Below are 23089 nucleotides of genomic sequence, written 5' to 3' on the forward strand. Positions count from 1 at the left end.
TATGTTATTTTTTCCATACAATTAAACACTACTAACCTAAATACCATTCTTCAACCATACTCAATAATTAATTGTATATCAAGAATCTGGCATCTCTTCATCAGTCTTAGAGAAATTCTGTTAGGTGGTATTAGCTGACATTTATTGAGTGCTTACTATGTGCCAGGCACTATTTTAAAGACTTTACAGAGTTCATTTAATCTTCCCAACACCTCTATGAAGTAGATGCTATTACTCCATTGTTCAGAAGAAGAAACTGAGGCATAGAGAGGGTTAAATAACTTGCCTTAAGATGACACAGTAAGTAGCCAGAGCTAGCAACAGAATCCAGGTAATCTGTCTCCAAAGTCTGACTCTTAACACCGAATGATTTTGAGCCTTAAGAATTTTTGTCTTTATGCTGTGCTACTGAATTTATTCTACTTCAATAATATATCAACAAGGCTGTTCAACTTAATATTTTTAGAAGCTAATTTTATTTACTAATTTGAATAGGTAATACATAAGTATACTTCTAAAATGGAAAGGACTTTTCCTCATGCATGTTTACATGGCTACATAATATTCTATTTTATGGCTGAACATGTGATAGCTACAATCCAATGTACTCTCCTACCTGTAGTGTATGAAGAGGCCCTTTTCCCCCACAGCCTCATCAACAGTGCTTTATCAAGTTTTTTGATATCTGTCAAACTGGTAAGTGAAAAAATGACATCTCAGTGTACTTTTATATTCAGATGTTTTACCTTTTAGTTGTTTAAAAACCATATATATTTTCTTGTAAACATTTTCACGATATCCCTTCCTCATTCTTCTACTGGCTTGTGGTGTTTTTCTTTTTACTTAGTATAATCTTTTTATATTAAAGGAATGAGGCATCTATCTATATATTATGAGTTGAAATTAATTTTCTCCTGACTTGTCATCTTTATTTTGACTTGGCTTACGATGGCGTTTTTGTTTTCAGAAGAAGTTTTTTTATTTCACTCCATATTTCATACTCTTTCAATATGGCTTTTGAATTTTGGTCATTCTTTAAGGAGACTTTAGCTTCTCAGAGATTATAAAAAGAATTTTTAAAACATCGAACTCCTCAGATTTTGGTTGGCAAATACTTCTCCTCTACTGAAAGGAACTACGACCCTTTGAAGAAATAGCCAATTCCAGAGCAGAGGTAGGAAAAGGAGAATGTAAAGCCTGGAATATCTAGAATATTCCAGAAAACAAGGAAATAAATAAATAAAAACAAGTCAAAGGGACTTAGGAGCCTGCTTGGAGGGGCTCCTCCTGACCAAATTTGGGACCATTTGAGCATTAAAATAGCAACATCAATAGGTTAAAACAGACTGAATAAAAGTGGAATTCATTAATCCATACTGATTAAAAAAAAAGGTTGAGAGAAGGAACGCTCTTCTTCACAGAAAAATGCCAACAAACCAAACATGGAAGAACTGATAGAAAGTTACCATGTGGCCACCGCCATAGAATAATTTATTCAAGTAAGAATCATCAATGGATGCTAAACTATTGCGTTAAAAAAAAAAAGACTGTTGGGAGAAAAAGGACATTTATCCAGTTTCATGTATTAATTATTACAGAGGTTGCATATTAATTAATTAAAGTGAAAAGGGACCATTACAATGGAGAAATATGGTATAAACACCACTTTAGCCAAGCGATCAAACCTAGTATCAGCTGTCTGTGATGTGCACAAAGAACACATCACCAAGTAGTGTTCCTGCCCAAAATGTTTAACCTGAATCTAAACATAAAGAAATAATCACAAAAGTTCAAATTGAAAGACATTCTGCAAAACTACAGGCCTGTATTTAAAGTGTTGTTACAAAAGGCAAAAAAAAAAAAGGCTGGAAAACTGTTCCAAATTGAAGGAGACTGAATAGATATGGCAACTGACAGATCGCAATCCTTGAATGGGGTGAGTAGGGAACAGAAAAGGACATTATCGAGGAAACTGGGGAGAGAGTATTGTATTTTTTGTATCATGTTAAATTTCCTGAATATGATAGGCGTACTGTGGTTATGGAGGGAAATGTCCTTGCTCTTAGGAGATACACGCTGAAAGAAGTGTTTATGAATAAGGAATGAAATCCAGCGTCATGATCTAACCCTCAAATGGTTTGTCACAAAAATACACTCACAAATAAAGCAAATGTGGTAAAATGTTAACAACTGATAAATCTAGGTGAAGGGTACATGGGTATTAATTACTACCTGTATTGTTCTTTCAACTTTTTTATAGGTTTGGAAATTTTCAAAAGAAGTTGCGGGAAAATTCTCCCATGATTTCCTCTTGGTACTTTTTAAAAAAGCAGTTTTTTTGTTTTAACGTACAAGGAATATGTTAATATAAGGTAGAAAGAATTCTTAAAAGAATATAATGTACCCCTCCCCTCACGCTGCCTAAAATATATAGAACATTTACCAACACTGATGAAGGCCAGTGTGCAACAACAGCCTAATTGCTTCTCCCACAGACACAACCCCTATCTCCTAGCATATATGTTTCTGTTGTTCTCCATTTAAATTTTTGATCCACATTCAAATTTCTGACTTTAAAAAAAACACTATATTGGTTTCTGCCGGTAACATTAAGCGACATTAAGTGATATACTCTAAGACAATATGGTAGCAAAATCCATGGCATTATTCCTAATCACCTTTGCTTTCCCATTAAAAGCCCTATAACCTTTCTTTACCCTAGTGGCTAATAAGTGGATTACATTAAGGCAACAATTTGCTTTTCAAAGAGCAGGAGAAACACACTAATTGCTTTTCTTGGCTCTTTCTCCTATACCTAAGGGTTAACTACCAGTGAGCAGCCTAGGACAAGAAATCATTAGGTTTCATCCTCCAACCCTATCAAAAAAGAATGCTGTATTTGCTTCCCAGAGGTTCTTTTACTGGCACTAAGATGCTTCATTCCCAAATGAAAACTGCAGAGATGATTATAAATCCAAGTGTTCCTTGCTACCCTGTGCCAAATGCACACAGAGCCACACAATGATGATTACACACACTTTTCTTCCTTAACTCTAGTAAATACATAATCTCAAGATTTGCATGGGGCCCACTTTATTCCGGTCTCTGCTCAAATATGACCTTTTCTCAGAGGCTTTCTCTACAAAACCACCATTTATTCTCTTTTTCTTCACAGCATTCCCACTAAGTGACATTAGTTGATACAATTTTGGGGGGTGGTGTCTGTTTCCTCCACTAGAAATTAAGCTCCATGAGGGCAGGGGTTTTGTTGCCTTCTCACTGCCTAAAACAGTGTCTGACAAAGAGGAGACACTCAGAAAATACTTGCTGAATAAACAATCTTAACTGAGCCGTTCAAATAGTTCCTCATCTGTGTTTATTGCTTTCTATGTGATAAAGAGAAAAGTTCAGTATTTGCAAATTTGTTTTTTCATCCATAAGAATAAAGAGAAACAAAGGCAAAGAAACAATATCACCACTATATTCTGCTTCAAAATAAAAACATTTCTAAAACATGGGAGCCTTGCTTGTCCATCAACATTACCTGTTTTTATCAAATACTGTCATTTGTGCAACAAATGTTTTTTCCCCATCTTCACGATTTCGTTTTCTTCTAGCTGGAAGTTCTTCATTGACATCTGAATTTGACAAACATTTCTCATGAATCAAATATTCAAGCAAAAACATCATATTTATGATATATAGTCCCTTCACATAACATACTACATTTATCCCAAATGAGGTACAAATAAACTTAAGTTGCAATATAATAATATCCAAACACTCTTCAATTTATGTCTCAGCCTTATGTGTATGTCCTTACTTTTTGATATTCATTGACATTATTAACCCCACATTTTTGCAAATGTTATTTTCTGTTCAGAATGATCTTTCTTGCTAGGCAAGGAGAAAAAAACCCTCCTCATTCATGGTTACTTTCCAGGAACTTCAAAGGATACTTCAAGACTCAAAGATTATTTCTTCCAAGGTGCTTCTCCCCTGAACTTCACAAATACCTCTATTATACCACATATCATTTAGCTGCAATTATATTTTATGTTTATCTCCATACTCTAGGTTATGAGCCTTTGGAAGATGGGACTGGATTTTTTAATCATCTTTGTGTCCCCAGCACCTATATGTTGTTTGAATGATTACCTCAAAGGTGGATTCAGAACTGTTGGGAGGATACAAGGATACATGTATGGTAAGTATAATAAAATGTTAATTGTAGACTCTAAGTGGTGGGTGGATAGGTGTTCACTACCAAATTCTTTTGTCTGTTCTGTATGTATGAAATTTTTCACAATAAAATGTTGAGGGGGGAATGAATTCATTGTTTGCTGAGAGACTAATTTAAATACCAGTATTTTCCATCCAGTGTTCAATATATATATATATACATTTTTTTTTGCTGCATGAAATGTTTCATCGTACAAAATGAGAATTTTACAGATGAAATACCTAGTACAGCACAATAGCCAAAAGTCTAAAAGCAAGGCCAATATACCATAAAATTAATTATCTCATTAGACTATAAGAGATTTGCAAATAAATAAAGGCCATGCTATTAGAACACATGCATTTATTTCTAGTTCTGCGCCATTTTTTCCTCTAAATATGAAAATAACTAAAAAAAGAAATATTTTGTACACAATTATGAATACTATGAAGATGTATTAGTTCAATCATTTTCACTGATCACCTTAATCTCCAACAAAATCTAGTAAAATTATTAAAATAAAAATTACCAATATTTTCATTGGTTTCTCCATTAATCATTCCATTAAACTCTCTTCTTCCTGGACGAGTCACTCTAAATAGCAATGAGTAAGACTTCACCATATGGCTGTTACTAGGTTCAAATTCATTACTGGAAACTGCAAGGGACGGGAAATTTCCAGGTTTTGTTTGATTGAGGTCAGGATTCAAAGGCACCTGCTTTTTACCTGTAGGAACTTGCCTTATTGGACAACTTACATCCTGCAAAGGCAAAGATTATTATATTTATTTATGCATATGCAATTGTAAGAATTACAATAAAACCTCTAATCACAGCTATAGGAAATATGGTATAGGCCATGATTTCCAAATGGCATGCTAAAATTCTAACCATACATCTGAAAATTGTGATGAAGCAAAAAGAAAATTTGGATCAACTATCTTTCAAATATTAGCACAATTGAGGATATCCTCAATATAATGAAAATAATGATATAATAGTATATCTAATATTTAGCTGATGGTCATCTGAAAGTTTTAAGTTAGAAGTATAGAACTAAAACCATGCTTAAAATATTACAACTCATGCAAATTAACCTTTTCCCCTTAAATATTCTATTTTAACAAAATGACTGATAGGACTATTAGAAATGAAAAAAGATTATTACAATAACCCCACTGTCAACAACACTGAGAAATAGTAAATCCATATATTGAAATAGTTTATAAGAAGTAACATTAATCATCTTATGAGTAATGTTCTGTAATTATATGACTAGAGTTACGCTGAAAGAGCAAAGTTGAAAAATTGCAAGATGCAGAAGACCTTTTTAACAAGAAAATATAGTACATATTTTAGGTAACTTCTTTTTAAAAACAAACAGAATACATGCTTATGGTCTTAAAATTCTGCTCTACAAGAATATAAAATGAGAAAAATAAAAGTCTCCTCCACCCCCCAGGTCTTATGCTCCAGAGAAGACTAATATTAGCAATTGGTTGTATATATCCTTTGAAGAAAATATTTATGCCTATTTTTTTTTTTAACACAAAAAGGATCATACTATAGTTACAGGCACATTTTTTTGCCTTAATATTATCTTGAATTTTCACATCACTACTTGTTGCGTATGGGGGTTGGGTGGGAGCGTGGAGTATTATTAACTAACTTTATAGAGTTTTTAACATGTACTTACACTGCTGTCTCCCATCACCTTGGTCTATTCCATACCAATGCTCTAGCACAGTTTTCACCATATCACCTTACTGTGATTGATTTTGGAAGAGCATGAGCAATCAGAACCTCTATACAGGTCATTCTTTTTTTTTTTTTTGGTCTCATCACATGGCTTGTGGGCTTTTAGTTCCCCGACCAGGGATCGAGTCCAGGCCCCCTGCAGTGGGACTATGAAGTCCTAACCACTGGACCGCCTGGGAATTCCCTCCCATTCTTAAAATATCCAAGGACTTAAGGCTACTAAAAGTATATCTGTTGGCTTTGGTGGGTTGCCCAGGAAATTTAACCACCATAATACTTGTTTCTATGGTGAAATGATTTCATCTTATAAATAAAAATTTGAAGCAATATATTTATAAGTTAACGGCTGATCATGCTAGAAACAGAAACTTCTTTGCCTGAGAGTAGTGTTACAAGATAATCCTTTTGGGAAAAACTCTCTCTTAGCCCTTATTTAAAACATTAATGTGTACAAATAGCTAAAAAAAATAAGCTGAGACTGGAGTGGCAGGAAGCAACTGAATTTATCTCCTAAGATGCTAAAAGATAGCTTCTTCCCTTCACTGTCATACTCCTGTAACCGAAAGTTTTATGCAGATACCTATAGCCAGATTAGAAAAAACATGAAGATATGGGAGGTTGGCAAAAGAGGTTATCAGTTTTACAATTCAGCCATCAACATATTTAAAAGCTTTTAAGGTTTATATGCATAAACGATATATATGCATAAATATATTCAATGAAAAAAATTATTCCATTTCATCTACCAGTATCATCCTATACATTACCTTTCTTTTTTTGTGGCAAACTTTCACAAGCAGGACTTCCAGGGTAACAGAATTTTGTTCATTTTCTGAATTTTGTGATGGCTTATCTAAATAGAAAATCAATACTTTAAAATCTATTTTACACTTGATCTTTAGCCAAAAGACCGAGAAGTGATTAAAATCTATTTTTAAAAAATAGTATTCATTTTCCTAAGAAGTCTGAGAATTTACAAAAAAGACTTCCTATAATGAAGTCTTCTCAGAAGTTTACTCATTCCTTTTTCCCAAGATCAGTTTCAAATTTGACAAATACAGTTAAGGCTTCTTAGTAGAAAGCGCAAATGAAACAGTTCAGGAGAGGTAACACACAAAATAAACATTAAAAAATTTTTTCCTTCTTCTAAAACCTATTAGAAAAATTATTTAGTTTAAGATACATTTAAATTGAACTGGTTACTATTTTACATATTTCATTTCATTTTGAATGCTCAGATATTTAAACTAAAAGGCTCTTTGATTTGATCAAAACATAACCAAAGGGATTAAAAAAATAGTTTTCAAAAAATATTAAACATAAAACTTACATGCCTAAATGGGATAGCAAAAATCAAGACATTATTTACTACCTAGGGAAATCTCTTGGTTTATAATGTTTAGAAAATTTAATTTTAAAGTAATAGTCTATATTCTCTATATCAATGAACTAACAAAGGCTTCTGCAAATTAAGGTTCCAGAATACTTCCCTACAGCTTGTCTTTAATCCCAAAGGCATTAATAGTCCAAAAAACTTAAATATTTAATCATTCATTCATCATTAAGTTCCTAATATATCGAACTACTATGTACTTCTATATAGTTCTCTATATATTATAGATAAATCCATAAACATATACAGAAATAAAATAATTTTTGTTCTGAGATTTTGGACAATACTTCTACTTGAAAACATTCTTCTTACTCAGGGTGTATACATAAAATACATTTCAATCAGTCTCTTGAAAGTTGCATCCAGGATAAAAATAATTTAACATACCAAAAAATAACCGAATATCTAAAATGCAGTAACAAAAATACTCTCTGAACAATACTCACCATGAAAATAGTACCCTAATAATCTTTGTGTATTCATTCTAAGCAGTCTCAAGTAGTAATTGCTAAACAAAAGTCTTCATTTAAAAACAAAAGAAAAAATAATCATATTTTAGGGACTGTGATGTTGCTTTTCTATCCTGATTTCTTAAAAATATTATTTCTTAAAAAAAAAACTACGAATATACCTTGAATAGACAAGGGAGGCAATATATCTGCTTCTTTCCAACTTCCACTAATTTCAAAGTTAAAATGGGAAATTATTTTCTGGAAATAGAAGTATCAACAGAGTTTACTTTCTCATTTACTTCAGTAATATCAAGAAAAAAAAGTTCAAGTGAATTTGTGCAATTTTTGAACTTTTTTGTCATGTAGATGGGAAAAAAGTTTATCGTACCATGTTCCAGTTAATTTCAACTAATTAATTCAAGTAAATTCAATTACTATTAATTAATCAAATAATATTAATTAGTAAATATTATTCGATTAATATCCATCAATGATTTCAGTGATGAATAATTTATATGTTTTATAGAAGTCCCTGAGAACAAAGGGCTAACAAACCTATAAAATTCAAATTATAAGCTTCTAAAGTATTAGAGTTCATGTACTTTTTAAGTATCACAGAAGACCAAGTATGATGAATGATTAGAAATATGAACTCTACAAGATGATTATAAATGATTTAGGAGGAAAAAAACCATGAAAATGCTACTGAGGTTACTTCTATTTAAAAAAATAGACCAGATGTAAGGCAAAACTAGAAGTAAAGTTACATTAGCTGCTAATACAGATATGACCAGACTTCAAATTTCTTACATTAAAAACCTGACTAGTTATCAAACTGTTCTAATATAACCATTCTGCTTATTATTAAACTTTGTTTCTTACTAAACAATACCAAGGATGACCAACTTGACCTGTTTCTTATAAAGGTTTTATTCTATTACATGATTATTAAAGGATACACATACAAATTTAAGAGGGACAAGCCTAGAGGCATTTTATCCATTCTGAAACCAACTGAAACTTCACCCAGTATGCTTTCACCTCTTTTAATGAAGTAACATTTAAGACTATATAATTTTCTTTATATAATATCTAACACATTGATATATCCCATTGGTAGCAGTGGTTGTTTCAGTTGTTTTATTATTGTATTAAAAAAATACTCAAAATGTTTATGCAGAAAGGGCTCTACTCAGGAGACTCTTCACCTATTCCAGGTTCGAAGGCAATTAATTACAATTCTCATCATTAGTCTTTATAACTTAAAGTTCGAAAAACGTTGGAAATAAAAAATGACAAAATCTAAGAAATTTAATTTCATTACAAGTCCTTCCCATTATTTTCTACTTAGGATCTTTGGAATGATGGCTCTGAGTTGGGTAAGATAATGTTACACAGCGTTTTTTAAACTGCAATACTTAGAGCCCTAAAAGGTACGGTTGAGCGGTAAGAGCCAGAATTTCATCTATTTAGATATGAGCCAGATGAAGCTAACGTTTACCTTCAAGAATGATCCCACACAGCACTGATTATTTTAACAATTTAAAAATCTACTTAAAACCTAAATGGACAGCAAGACAGCAATAAGAAAACCAGGCGATGTACACACCTTATGTATAAAGTCTACCTACAATTTTTAAAAACTTTTAAGGCAGAGTTTCTTATTTATTTATTTTTATTGAAGTGTAGTTGATTTACAACGTTGTGCCAACCTCTGCTGTACAGCAGAGTGACTCAGTTACACACATATATGTTGACACATTCTTTTTTTAAAGCCAGAGTTTCTTAAAACTTGTTCCTCAGATGACCTACTTCTGAATTACCTTGGTGCTTTATTAAAATGCAGACTCCTAAGCTCCACCAAAACCCTGCTAGATCTGAGTCCCTGTAGTATCCAGGTATACGTACTTCAAACAAACTGTCAAAACGTTTCTACACACACTAAAATTTAAGAACTACTACTTTTAAAGTTTAATGAGTTGCAAGTTACCTCCTCCACATCCCACCACTGACCAAATAAAGCAATAATTGAAACTGTTGGAGAAATCCACTAAAGAGAAATTAAATTATCAACATCAACATCTTTTCCATTAAATATAATTTTATGAATTTACATGCAAATTTTTTTTTCAGTCACAAAGGTGTTTTGTTGTTAGAATGCCAATATGTTTAAGTACATACCATTTTTGTGGAAGAAGCCAGTAAATGTAAGCTGCAGATGAGCTGACAAGCTAAACAGAACAAAAAAATTTTATCACTTTAATATTCTATAATAAAAATAACCTCAACTTTAAAATATAACACTGAAATCAAAGCTACTTCAGCTAATTTATAAATATTTGGCTGTCTAATTCTTAACTCTGTTCAAGCCCATGACTCCATGCTCTCCCTGTTAAGTATGACATCCAAAACAGTGTGTCTATACACATTAAAAACACACACATACATACACACACACACACACACACGCACAAAAACACCAAAGAACCAAGGCAGAAAATAACAGACCACCAAATAAGAGGCAAGATAATTTACTGTGCTTTAGTGTTCTACCTATAAAATGGGGACAGGTTTCCCTTCCCACCCGTCAAAAGGTAGCTGAATCCAGGCAAAAGTGTTTGAGTATTTTCAAGCTTTGGAATTTCAACCTCCTAACAAATGATGCAGAACCATCACTTTCTACTTCAATTAGGGATGAAATATACAATTACAAATCTGCTATAGATTTGTAATTTACTGTTTCAACTTGTCATTTTCACTTTTAGTTTTAGAAGCAATGAAAAGGAAGCATAAACTATAATGATCCTTTTGTTTTGAAAAATATTTACTACCAATGGAAAAACTATTAAGTTGGTATAGAATAAACAAAAACATCAACAGGCTTTTGTAGTACCTTTAAACTGGAAAAAGAGCAATCTATCTCGTGATCAGGAGCCATTCATAACTTTCCAGAACAGATGTTGGGAAAAGGGAAGCAGTACTTTTACTCAAGAAATTTACTAAAGAATCAAAGTAAATAGCAGTAAAAGGGCAATAAGGATCAATAAAGGGTATGTTTTTGTTTTTTTTTTAAATGATGGTGACAATCTATACATTCTTATAATCAGAGGGGAAGAGTTATGTAATAAAGACTTTGAGGCAAGAGAGCGTTAAGGAACAAGTAATGACTGGAAATGAGGACATATTATAAAGAGGTTAGCTTTGTAACTTTGCCCAGGACTCTTCTTCTTAGAGAAACAGGAGGTAAGTGAGAAGATGTGAGGATGCCTCTATTTTCTTAGTGAGGTAATCTATGAAAGTGTATGCTAAAAAAACTACAGGGTGGGGGTCCTGAAGGGCATTTCTAGAACAGTACTAAGAAAAGTATGCTAGGATATCAGTAGAGAACAAAATGACTATGGCGGAGTAGAAGTGTAAGGGTCCAAGCAGAGTTAGAAAGCATAAATATAGAAAGGAAAAACTAAGAATAGCAATTATAACTTAAGTATCAAGAAAATAAAATGGGATTCTTGAAAACAGGTAATTCATGTATATTACTTTCTGACACGTATCAGATACATTTCAAAAACACAGCGGGAGTGGGGAGGGGGAGGGTTGACTATAAATGGGGCATGAGGGAATCTGTAGGGTTTATCTTAATTGTAGTGGTTGTTACCTGACTGAATGCATCAGAACTATATACCAAAGAGTGAACTGGACTGCATATAATTTATACCTCAAAAAAAAAGTACATTAAGGGGATCAACTGTAAAGGAGCTCAAAGGACTTTTTCAAGGTAATGAAAATGTTCTGTATCTTAATTGTGGTTATGCTTGTGCGAATGCATACATTTGTCAAAACTCAAAACTATATACTTAGGGTGAGTGTATTTTATTGAATGTTAATTATACCCAAAGGTGATTTTTAAAAAGTATATCTACCACCTATGAAATCTACGTGCCATTTTACTAAAAGATAATTAGCATTTTCCTATCAAAACTGTTCCATAAATGTAAACTTACAATGCAGAATTGGTGAAACTCCAAAACAAAACTGAAAGAGAGAAATATTCTACAGTTTCCATGTTAGAAGATAATCCATTAGTCACAACCAGTCTACCCTATTCTTAGTTGCTTCAGTTAAACCTACATACTAAGGCCAGGTAAATTTTCTTAAAATGGTTTTTTATGAATCATTCCTTTCTCCAATTTTCTAATGGGTCCCCAACTGCGAAATCTTTCGTCTAACTGCTGTCTGTAATACGGTTCCCATTCCTTTTTACCTCTACTAAAGCCATATATAGGAAAGTAGAATAGGATGACATAATCCAAGTTTGAATTCTGGCTCCAGTTATTAGCTGTGACCTGATATCTATAAAATGAGGAGATAACCTCTCTCAAGATTGTGAGGCTTGGATAAAATACTAAACAATCCATCAAAATACCCTCTCCCTCTTCTACAAAGACCCATCCCCAAACATCCCAGAGCTTAATTTCCTTTACAAGCACTTGTATTTACCACTTTGTCACAATTTTTTCACACACATTCTCTTTTGACATATCAGTGTCCTTAGCACCTAGCAGTGTCTTACAGAAAGGCACTCAACAAATGATTTTCAAAAGGATAATGATGTCCTCCCTAGAGTAATAAGATTTTTAAGGTCAGGGATCAGGACCCATTATACTGTAGTACTTATAATATTATTTATATTGTTTTTATAGGGAATGCGATTCTAAGTTCCAACTGTGAAATGACAGAAATACCTTGCATTGATCTACCCCAGAAAATATTTTAAATTAGTGTTATTCAAAACGTGGTCTGCAAACTGAGGTCATTCGGGAAACTGTTACCATTCCACAACAAGGCAAGAAGTTGAGAATAAGACTTTAACCACTTTCATAAAAATTTAACATTGCCACAACATCCAAGTATGTGATCAGTACATTTACAAAAGTATCCATCTACAAAGGACTGGAAATTAAAAACAAACAAAAAGGTCACCAAAGGATGGTCTGAGACACAGTTTTAAATGCTACATTATAAGTTAAATAAGATGGCAAGCACATTCAGCCACCATTATAAAGTTTCCTTGAGAAAAGGAATTGCAAATTTCAATTAACCAACTTAAAAAACAAACATGGGAATGTGATTTGCTATGCACAATTTCCCCTCCTCCTTCCCTTCCCAAAAGTAAACACTCTTGATATGTATCTAGAATAAAATGTAACAATGAGGCCTAGTTGATGGCTGAATCCAAGGAAAAAGGGCAGTTTTCTTTCCCTTTCTGATTTACCCTCTTCCCTCTCTTGTGGCTACTGTGTCTCCATCTTAATTGGTTAAACTGGATCAGAAGAAGGGAATGAGAAGAAGGGAAGAAAGAAACATGGTCAGGCCTATTTAGTTTTAGGCAGCAAAGGATCTAGCTTAGATGATCAAGGTAAGATATCAGATAAGGATTTGGTTCATCTTTGTGATGTGTTCCCTATCTGTATCTTAGGAAGCAAGCAACATGGCAATAGGAAACTAGAGGAGGAATGTGAAATTTGGGGATAAGATTCTAAACACAAGTACCTGACAATTCTAAAGAAGTCTGCAGAATAAGGTTAAGTAAATTTAAATTCATAAGGGACTAACATTTTGAGATGAGATTCATGTAGGAAACTCAAATTTTAAGAACAGCCAGATCCCACAGAAGGACCAACATTTTTATGCAGGAAAGAAACCAAGATTAGTGCCTTGAATTTGTACACATTAATCTGATAGTGGCAGGTGTAAGTCTTCATTTCTAGGGTCATGGCTGTATCACCTCAAAATAGCCCAAGTGTGATGATAAGCTATTTGGCATCTAATAACAGTGTGTTACATTTCATGCTACGATGTATTAGAAAGCTGAGGAATTGGTGACTTCATCAAGCCCATTATTCTGGAATCCAATGTCTCTTTCCAGGTTCAGACCTAAGGATGAGAACACTTTGTAGTGAGAAGATAAAGTTGAATGAGGGGTGGGAGTCCATTACATATAAATGAATCACCTCCCAGAAGTATTGTAGACACAACATAAAGGGATTATTGTAAAGCCAAAGATTATACAAGAAGGAACATTTTAAAAATTTGTTCCTATCTGGCCGTGTTATATCTGGCCTCATTATACAGTGTATATATGTATACATATACATAATACATATGAAAACTGTGAATGTTAAGATGACTAGTGTTCTTATTAGTACATTGCTTCACACTGAAGACTGTATGTATCGAGCTGTTTCTAAAAGATGTTTATTTTCTTTAAGAGTAAAAAAAACAGCCACTGCATTCAGGAAAAAAGAAAGTCAGTAAAGATATGATTGTTTTGGGGAAAAAAAATTTGTTCTTAAATACTTAGATTTTAAGAATCCTATACGTTCAGTGGTGAATGATAAGGCATCTTCAGGAGTAGGTATGTACAAAGAAATCTATGGCCCAGATTCTGAAAAACAAACAAAACTTAAGTTTGAAAAGATGCTGATTTGAAAACAACTTCAAAACTTCCAATCAAGACAGAACTGTTAAGAAAAAAAAAAGAGAAAGGGGAGGAAGACATCAGATCTTATTATGGTGGAAAAGACATACAATCAACTTAAAAAGCAGCTTGAAGTTTTAAAAATGCAGCTAAATCTACAAAAGAGGTGGCTAGGGAAACACCATTAATGCAATATATCTATTTAAAATAATTTATGGCTTTCTTAGGATAAAGACCAACATCCTTAAATAGCCTACGAGGCTCTGCATTATCTGGTCATGGCCATCTGCTCTAGCCTCATCAAATGTCACTCTCCCTACTCTCTCTAGTCAGCTACTCTGGCCTCAAATGAGGTTATGTATAATATTCGCTTTATCGAGAATCACCTATCTGCTCACCCTCTATCCCCATTTTACTCCTATATTCATGTTTCAAATCTCAGCTCATTTCTTCAGGGAAGCCCTCATTGAACATCACTATTCCCAAATCCAACTCTCAAACAAGAGCTGATTCTCCTGCTTTATACATCCATAGTTTCCCTATGTGTACTTTTCTTTCCCAGCACTTATTTTATAATTATATTTATTATACAATTATGTCTTTTTCTCCTAAATGCCGATAAGTTCCATACAGGCAAGGTCTTCATCTGTTTTGCTCATCATTATATCCCCTAGGACTTAGTATAGTGTCTGGGACATGGTACACTAAGGAAATGGGAATCCCAGAAAAAAATCCAAGACTTTGTTACAGTACAAAAAGACGATAAAAGGAAGATTACTAATTCAAAAGTTTAGGTTGTTGGGGGCTTCCCTGGTGGCGCAGTGGTTGGGAGTCTGCCTGCCAATGCAGGGGACACGGGTTCGAGCCCTGGTCTGGGAGGATCCCACATGCCGTGGAGCAGCTGGGTCCGTGAGCCACAACTACTGAGCCTGCGCTCCACAACGGGAGAGGCCGTGACGGTGAGAGGCCCGCGCACCACGACGAAGAGTGGCCCCCACTTGCCGCAACTGGAGAAAGCCCTCGCACAGAAACAAGACCCAACACAGCCAAAAACAAACAAACAAACAAACAAACAAATAAATAAATAAATTTATTTTTTAAAAAAATGTTTAGGTTGTAATAACAACAAAAAGTGATGAAAGGTACTTTACCTTATCAACCTACTAAAAACATAGGTTTGAAAATATATCTAGTAGATATTCTAGTTCAGCTACCTTTGGAGGGGATTTCTCCAGCTACTAACAGTGGACCAGGAACAGAAAATGATTAAGTGGAAATGCTTCTAATTTGACCACAGGAAATACTTTTGGAAGCAATTCCAATTTGGAAATCTTTTCATGATACCTTTCAGTCAGTGGAGATGCACTTAGAAGGCAAGAGTTATGACTAGAGAATTCCAAAATTCGTAGGATTAATAGCCCAAGAGACCCCCTGGGATCCTGCTAGAACAGAAAACTACAGAAAGATCAGAGATTTATACCAATAAACCATGGTGCTTGGTCAAAACTCAAAATAAATTCAAAACCCACAATATATTGGCATGCCAGAAACAAGAGACGGAGAAGATAGAATATAAGGCATGATATCAGAAATTCTAAAAAGAAAATAAAAATATTTTAAATATACATAACCACACCAAAAGAGCAAGGAGAAAGATTAGGAAAAACCTGGAGACTAGAGGTCTGGTCACTAGAGTATGTGAAAAACCTGGTCAAATAGTGTGACCACTATGAATTTCTAAAATTTGCTAATTGCTGTGGAGTTTTCAGAAGCCACTGTTTAAGAAAAGAAACAATCTTCATAGTTGGTGGGTGTTATGGTTGAGTTTTAAGGTTACAAATGCAATTCTGGTCTATTGTCACAAATGGATACCTTGAAGAAGTGAAAACCATGAAATGTCCCATGTTTCTGTTTTCTATCAGCTCCTTCCCCTAATAAATTTCTGCCATTATCTGCGACAAGTAAGACAAATATAGATCTAGAGTATAAAACACAAAAAAGATCCTGGAACACCAACTTTATTTTGCACAGACAATGCCAGGAATTTGGTTTTATTTGTAAGTCACTATAACTGTCATAAACAGGTCAGGCATTTGACTGTTCTAAGCTTTGGGCCATAGTACTACAGTAATTTGGGGTATCCTGATATTCTCCTGGAACTTTGAGAATGAAATACATTGGGTCTGAGAGTGGAGACATTAAAACTGTGGAAGTACTAAAAGAACATGAGTTCCAGTGGAAGACATCCAGACAGTAGCTACTGAACAGACCCAGGATCCAATTAAACTGAACAAGATCTCTATGTTTGAGATGGTAAAGAATAAAAATATAGATGGAAATACCTTTTTGTATATGATTTAAGATTTTAACGTCTACTAATTAACGACATGGAACAACAAAGGTTTATTTTGTTCTCTCAGAGAATTTGCCCATAGATTTTACAAGTAAAGTTTTACAATGCTGGCATTATATACTGGTGTCTAGAGAACTTCTTATAATCCTATGTGATAAGTTTAGTAGACGTATTGGTCTACTAAACCAATTATGCCTAATTTGAGATGAGAAATACACTGAAGAAATTTAAGAATATAGGGCCTTGGGGGTAAACTTAAAATGAGGCAATTTCTCAATTAATTTTAGTGACTCGGGGAGCAACAATGAGACATTCAAAAGATGTGGGCCAGGGGGGCGGTTGAAGCACCTAGTACGGTAACTCAGTACCTCCTGGGTCTAAAGTGCCTCACTGGGTATTAAATAAGCATGGTCAGCTCCAACAGAGTTAGGTCTGTCTCAAAAAAAAAAAAAAAGAGATCTTGGGTGTTGAAATGACCAACTCACTGGTCCCAGCTAGATCCTAAAGAATGAAAAAGTTGTTTTTCAAAATGACAAGCAGGAATTCTACGCAACCCTCTGATGTTTCTGTGAGTTGGTTAACAATACCCCTGTTATAGTACTGGCCTAGCTATTGAACCCACTGGGTCGAAAGAAATATAATTATTGGGTGAGTGATTATTCAGAGAACTGACCAGTATAATCTATCTTCCTCACAACACACACTATAAAGGAAGTTCTGTAATATTTATCAAAGCCAGTGTCACAATGAGATAGTAGTAAGGTTTTGCAGTGATGAAGGTGGAACCTTGATGGGGAAGATGAAGAAAAGGGTCAAGTTTTCTTCTTCTTGGTTCATTCTTCCTTCTCACATGAGCCCTGAAAGACCTGGAGGGCAAACTATTAAGGTGTTTAGGAGAAAAGAAGTGAGGATGTCAGATCAGGCTCTGACTACAGCTTTATACTTTAAGTTTAAAAGGCCCTGAGGATCCCAAAAGCTCTGTCCAGGGTAGGTGAACAGCCAAATATCTGGAATAGAAATTCAAGAAAAGAATAGAGAGTGCATGCGCTGGGAATATTCTCAGTCTTTATAAACCTCTATTGTAATGTATTCCTTGGGCAATAATAGATTAGGTAAAGATTTGGGATCTCAGCTTCTAGAATGGATTATCAAAGTTTATTTACAAATCAAGATTGCCTAGATATGGAAATATAAATTACACTTCAGTCCTACAAGACTGCGAGATACTGATACAAAAATTTTAAAATGCAATAAAAAAATTCCAGTAACAAAATAACCTAATTGAAAAGGCGAACTTAAAATAAAAGCAATTAAAAAATGACATCTTATACTAGTCACAAAAATGAGAAAGTATAAATGAAGCATCATTAAGTCAGTGTACATCCTATCTAAGTTGGTAAGATATGATTTAAAACTTCAAGAGAAAAAGAAAAATCCATGTGGCAATTTTCCTAATTCCATTTTTTTTCAAATCTAGTATTTTTAGTTCTACATTCTTCCTAAAAGTAGTCAATGAATAAACAAATACCACCCAAGTCCCTGTTTCGCTTTAGAATAATATTCAACTTTCTTTAGTTTATGTATGAAAGAATAAATAGAAGCATACTGTGTAGCCTAGGCAGATATTAGGCTAGTCAGAACATTTAGGGATTAGTTCTGGGTAACATATGTGAAAACAGACAATAAGAAGATTCCATCCAAAGGGCCAGGTTTCTGAAACTATCATGTGATAAACATATTTCAAATATAAACTAAAGTTAAGAATATTTTGCCTGAAAGATATAAATAAGAGCAAGGACAAGATGGGAGAAAAAAAGAGACAGCCTCTCTCAGAATTGTAGATGATTACTTAGAAGAGATGTGATGTTGTGAAGCACCTGGCACAGCACCTAGCGTATACATTGAGTATACCATAAAAATGAGTCTCCATCATTCTTTAGATGAGGTAGTAGGATTAATACTAACTACAGAAGTTACAGAAACTTTGATTCAGAATGCAAGAAATTGGTAGTAGAGAAAAACAATAATGAACAGAAATGTCTTAGAAAACAGTGAGTTCCCAGCATTAGAGATATTCAAGATGAGGCTTAAGAACTGATTCTCTGCCAGGGATACTACAGAAGAAGTAATCCCTGATTTGTGTATGAGTTTGGACAAACTGACATCTAAGGTTCATTCTAACTCCTTACAATATTGAGGTGATCACTAGGAACATGATCACTGTACTTTTTCCTCTTTCCTCAAGTATGTCACTTAATGTAAACTTATAGGTTATCTTACCTATGAGATTCTTGCTCTCCTTTCATTTTCTCTACTTTTGATAACATATCATCAACTTTAAATGTTTTCCTGGAAGAAACAGATAAACAAAATAATCACTTCTCAACTGGGAAAAACAAACAGATTACACTTTATTGTCACTATAATAGGCAAGTTGGAGATCTGATTTTATTTATAATAAGATAAATTATGGGATGCTTAGCCATAACAATGAATACTATCGAGACAGTGTATGTTGTAATACAGCAAACAAGCCTTCAAGTCCCATCTCAAATGCTAACTTTTCCACAAAACCTTTTGTAATTATTCCCAAACCAGAGTGATTTCTCCCTACCTATGGCACTTGGTTTACATTTATTTTGACATTTAGTCTCCTCAATGTGAAACTTGCATAAATATTTTATTTCTACTAGATTATTAGCTCCTGAAGGGCAGAGATTTGTTTTCTTCAAGGAAAGCCACATAGTCCTTGGCATATTGCCTTATACTTGGTAGGTGTTCAAGCATCTGTTGGACTGAGCCAAACAAATGCAAATTATGTATATTTTGAAACACTCATATTTCCATTAAGTAACCTGACAAATATGGATATTCCATAAAACAAATATGAAGTTAGTAAAACACCCTCAAAGATTAGCAGCAATGGCTAAAGTTAAGTATGTCATTTTAAAGAGATGGTTGTCACCATCATGAAAAAAATTTGAAGTTTAAAGGACATACCCATCAAATCGTAACAAAATTATCAGCTTTTAACTTAACAACTTTAAGAGAAAAAAGTAATTTCCAATAAAATAGAAGCTTATATTAAGAATAACCACACCCCTAGCAAGCAATTTAAGAATGAATGGATTCTAAAACAAGCCTCATCTTAGTTCTTAAGGTGCTCTACTATATACATTTTCTAGAGGCTGAAAAACTAGACCCATATATGTTAACTGGAAACAAATATTTCTATTTATACTCAGATATTTTCTTCAAATTTAGAACTTGGAAAGATTCATGTATTCTTGTAAAACTTGAATTCAGATATTAGAAATTACTAATATGCTCATTCCTCAAAAACAGCTATTGTACTCAACTACTATAATAAAAATCATCAGTAGAGAAATGTTAATTTAAATACATTGTAGTAAAACACTGATAGGAAGAGCAGAATTGATACGATCTATATTTCAGGTGAATAAATAGCCTCCATTAACAAAAGATCTTTTTTTATAAAAAAGCTTCTCTCTTTACCTTTAGAGTTACTGAAAACCTCAATATTAAAGTTTCACCCAATAAAGCATAGTAAGGAGTTCTTTATGAAGGATGGCAGGCAATACATTTTCAATCTCCATAGATAAGAGAGAAGAAAGAAGAAAAATGTAGGATTCTTTTAGGCTAGTTACAAAGAACTTTTCGGTATAAATACTGAAATGTACTACTGAGGAGGGTTGTAAAGTTACTGAAAACTTTTTAGAATAATATGTTTATCTTTGTGTAACGATTAAGAAGAAACCCTGTCTGTAGGAAGAAAAGTTAAGACTGTAGGTCACAAGGTTCACCTCTTCCAACTTTATGGAGTTGTACATAGGAAAACTTGAGTATTAACAACCATTTGAATAGATCATACAGGTAACCCAGCGTTCCTTAGGAAAAACAAAACAAACTGTATAGGCAACTATACAAAAGCAGCCCCACCTCCCAACACCAAGTATTTCTGGTTCTTTAGAAAGGTACTGCTACTGTAGCTCAGATTTAACAAGGGAAATAGTTATCAAAAGGTCATCATGAGAATATTCTTAAAATTCAAGAAATTTTTTGGGGAGGATTCAGAAACAGCTTACATAAAACCTACTAAAATGGATTCAATAAAAGATGCCGTTGTCCTCACCAGTATTTCCACTGTGCCAGTGTAGTGAGTGTCAGCCTACAGAAGCTGAATACCTCTATGAAGTGCAACTAAAGTAAAAGGCAAGTTTAACAAATATATCAGATTTAATGTTACACCTGCTTGTACAACTTCAAAAGGAGTGATAAGTGTACTCCAACAATGAATATTATGTTGTTGTGTAACAGTACAAAAGGAGTTCCAAAAACATTCTGAGCAAAGGGATTGGACTAAAAGCAATTCTGTAAAAGCAGTTCCAAAAACATTTGGAACAAAGACCACAATCACTGGGCTGAATTCATCACCTTCCAAATTCACCAACTACTTTGAAAAGGACAGCACTCATCTGAAGATATTAAGTTGTAGTATAATTTGTTAAAAATCAGTCTTATTGTTTTATATACGCCAGGCATACAACAAAAGAATTAAGTGATTCCTAATGCATTTTTACATGGAAGTAAACTAAATGGAATGTATACGTTTCTTGGCTGGCAAACTGCTTCGAAACTGTCCCAAAGGACAATTTTTTACCTAAGGGGTACTAAATTAAGAAAGTTCATTTCTACTGCCATGCTTTTAAAATTGCCTCCACTCATTAGCAGACAACAGAAATGTATCCCACATGGAGGCAGTCAAACAGTCTAATAAACAAACATGATGTATATATTTTAATCCAAATTTATTCTGTAAAAACTTTTATCACTTTAAAATTAAAATCGGGCAGCATTGTAGATGACAACTGCAGTACTTAAAAAAAATTTTTTTTTGGCCGCACCTCAGCATGTAGGATCTTAGTTCCCTGACCAGGGATCGAACATGCGCCCCCTGCAGTGGAAGCACAGAGTCTTAACCACTGGACCGCCAGGGAAGCCCTCTAGATGGTAACTGATCTTCCATATTAAAAATACTAAAAGAAAAAGTTTACTACTTAATCAAATTCTCCTAGTTTTACAGAGTAAATCAAGGGTCTGCAAATTATGGACCATTGGCCAAATCCAGCCTGCTGTCTGTTTCTGCACAGCCCATAAGCTAAGAATGGTTTTTACAGATAAAACATTTGCAAGTGATTTGATAGCAGAGAATACTAACTCTAAATCCCAATTAAGCTAAATGTTATCCCTCCCACCCCACCCAGCAAAAATAAAAGAATCCCACATTTCTCACTCGTAGGCACGTATTATAAAACACTGTACTCCCTGGCTCCAGTGGTTAGGACTTGGCGCTCTCACTGCCAGGGCCGAGGTTCAATCCCTGGTCAAGGAACTAAGATCCCGAAAGCCGCGCAGCAACCCCACCCCCCCAAAAAGAAAAGGAAAAAAAAAAAGAAAACACTGCACTCAATTATTATGTTTTGAATTTCATTTCAATAAAAAAATTTGTTGATATTCGTTTTCTCTTTCTGTATAAGTACCTACATACTACCTAATATCCTCAATTCCGTTTTCTGGACCACAAAGCCTAAAATATTTACTATCTGGTCCTTTAGAGAAAAAGTTTCCTGAATCCTGGCATAGAGTAGACAGGTAAAGAGCTCACATAATTCTGCTGCCTAATCCATCAGCTTCTTCCTAGTTATTTAGGCACCTGGCAGGTTTCACCCGTTAAATGCAATGCACTCATTCTCTCTCTCTAGATTCAGAAAGATTACCAGATGACAAATAGTTTTAACGTTTCAATCCTTCAAAATACATCTAGATATATCTACAAAGCTAAACTATGTCTCGCTGTAAAAAACACGGTGCTTATTTAATAACCAGTAGGAGTCTCCAAAGGAGTTTAGTTTCAAAGTTTATTGAAAAGCTTAATGGTTTTACTAAGTCAAGACTATAACAATACCAAATGCTTAGTAGAGGTTCTCTCCTTTAATTTAAAGTTGTTCACATGATATGCTCAGTAAATAATCATGGGTGCAGAACAAGAAACTACCATTCTATAATTATATATGGTTAAATGTTACAAAGCAAAAACAAGCTCTCCGACACCTTCAGATTCCACTTTAAGACTAGGTGATTAAGAAGTTTTTAAAGACATTCCTCCTACTGACTGCAAAAGTATTTCCCTTTTAATAAGACAACCACCAAAGATATAAAATGAGACTTTCTGAACCTATCATCATAGAAGTGAATTCTTTATTGTTAGAAAATATAAGAAATATTCAGACATTAACTGTTAAATTTATGTATCAAAGATAGTTCCCATGAGCCCTTTAGTAAATATTTAAATCCTCAACTTCTACCAAACTTGAAAATAACTATCAGCACAGAGTAAAAAACATTAGTCAGT

The 23089-nt window shown here is 33.9% G+C and overlaps 1 protein-coding gene across 1 annotated transcript in view; it reads right to left on the reverse strand.

The window, feature by feature from the left end:
* Nucleotides 1-23089, reverse strand: part of SUZ12 (SUZ12 polycomb repressive complex 2 subunit) — a 38290-nt gene that overhangs the window by 11956 nt on the left and 3245 nt on the right. Inside the window, exons 4-8 of the mRNA XM_059907095.1 lie at nt 18937-19005; nt 10007-10056; nt 6748-6833; nt 4752-4983; nt 3545-3638 (exon numbers count right to left, since the gene is read on the reverse strand). Of these exons, the coding sequence (XP_059763078.1) occupies nt 3545-3638; nt 4752-4983; nt 6748-6833; nt 10007-10056; nt 18937-19005 (531 nt within the window). The remainder of the gene's footprint in view (nt 1-3544; nt 3639-4751; nt 4984-6747; nt 6834-10006; nt 10057-18936; nt 19006-23089) is intronic.

Source organism: Balaenoptera ricei, chromosome 20, assembly GCF_028023285.1.
Source record: "Balaenoptera ricei isolate mBalRic1 chromosome 20, mBalRic1.hap2, whole genome shotgun sequence".
In the NCBI taxonomy this organism is placed as follows: domain Eukaryota; kingdom Metazoa; phylum Chordata; class Mammalia; order Artiodactyla; family Balaenopteridae; genus Balaenoptera; species Balaenoptera ricei.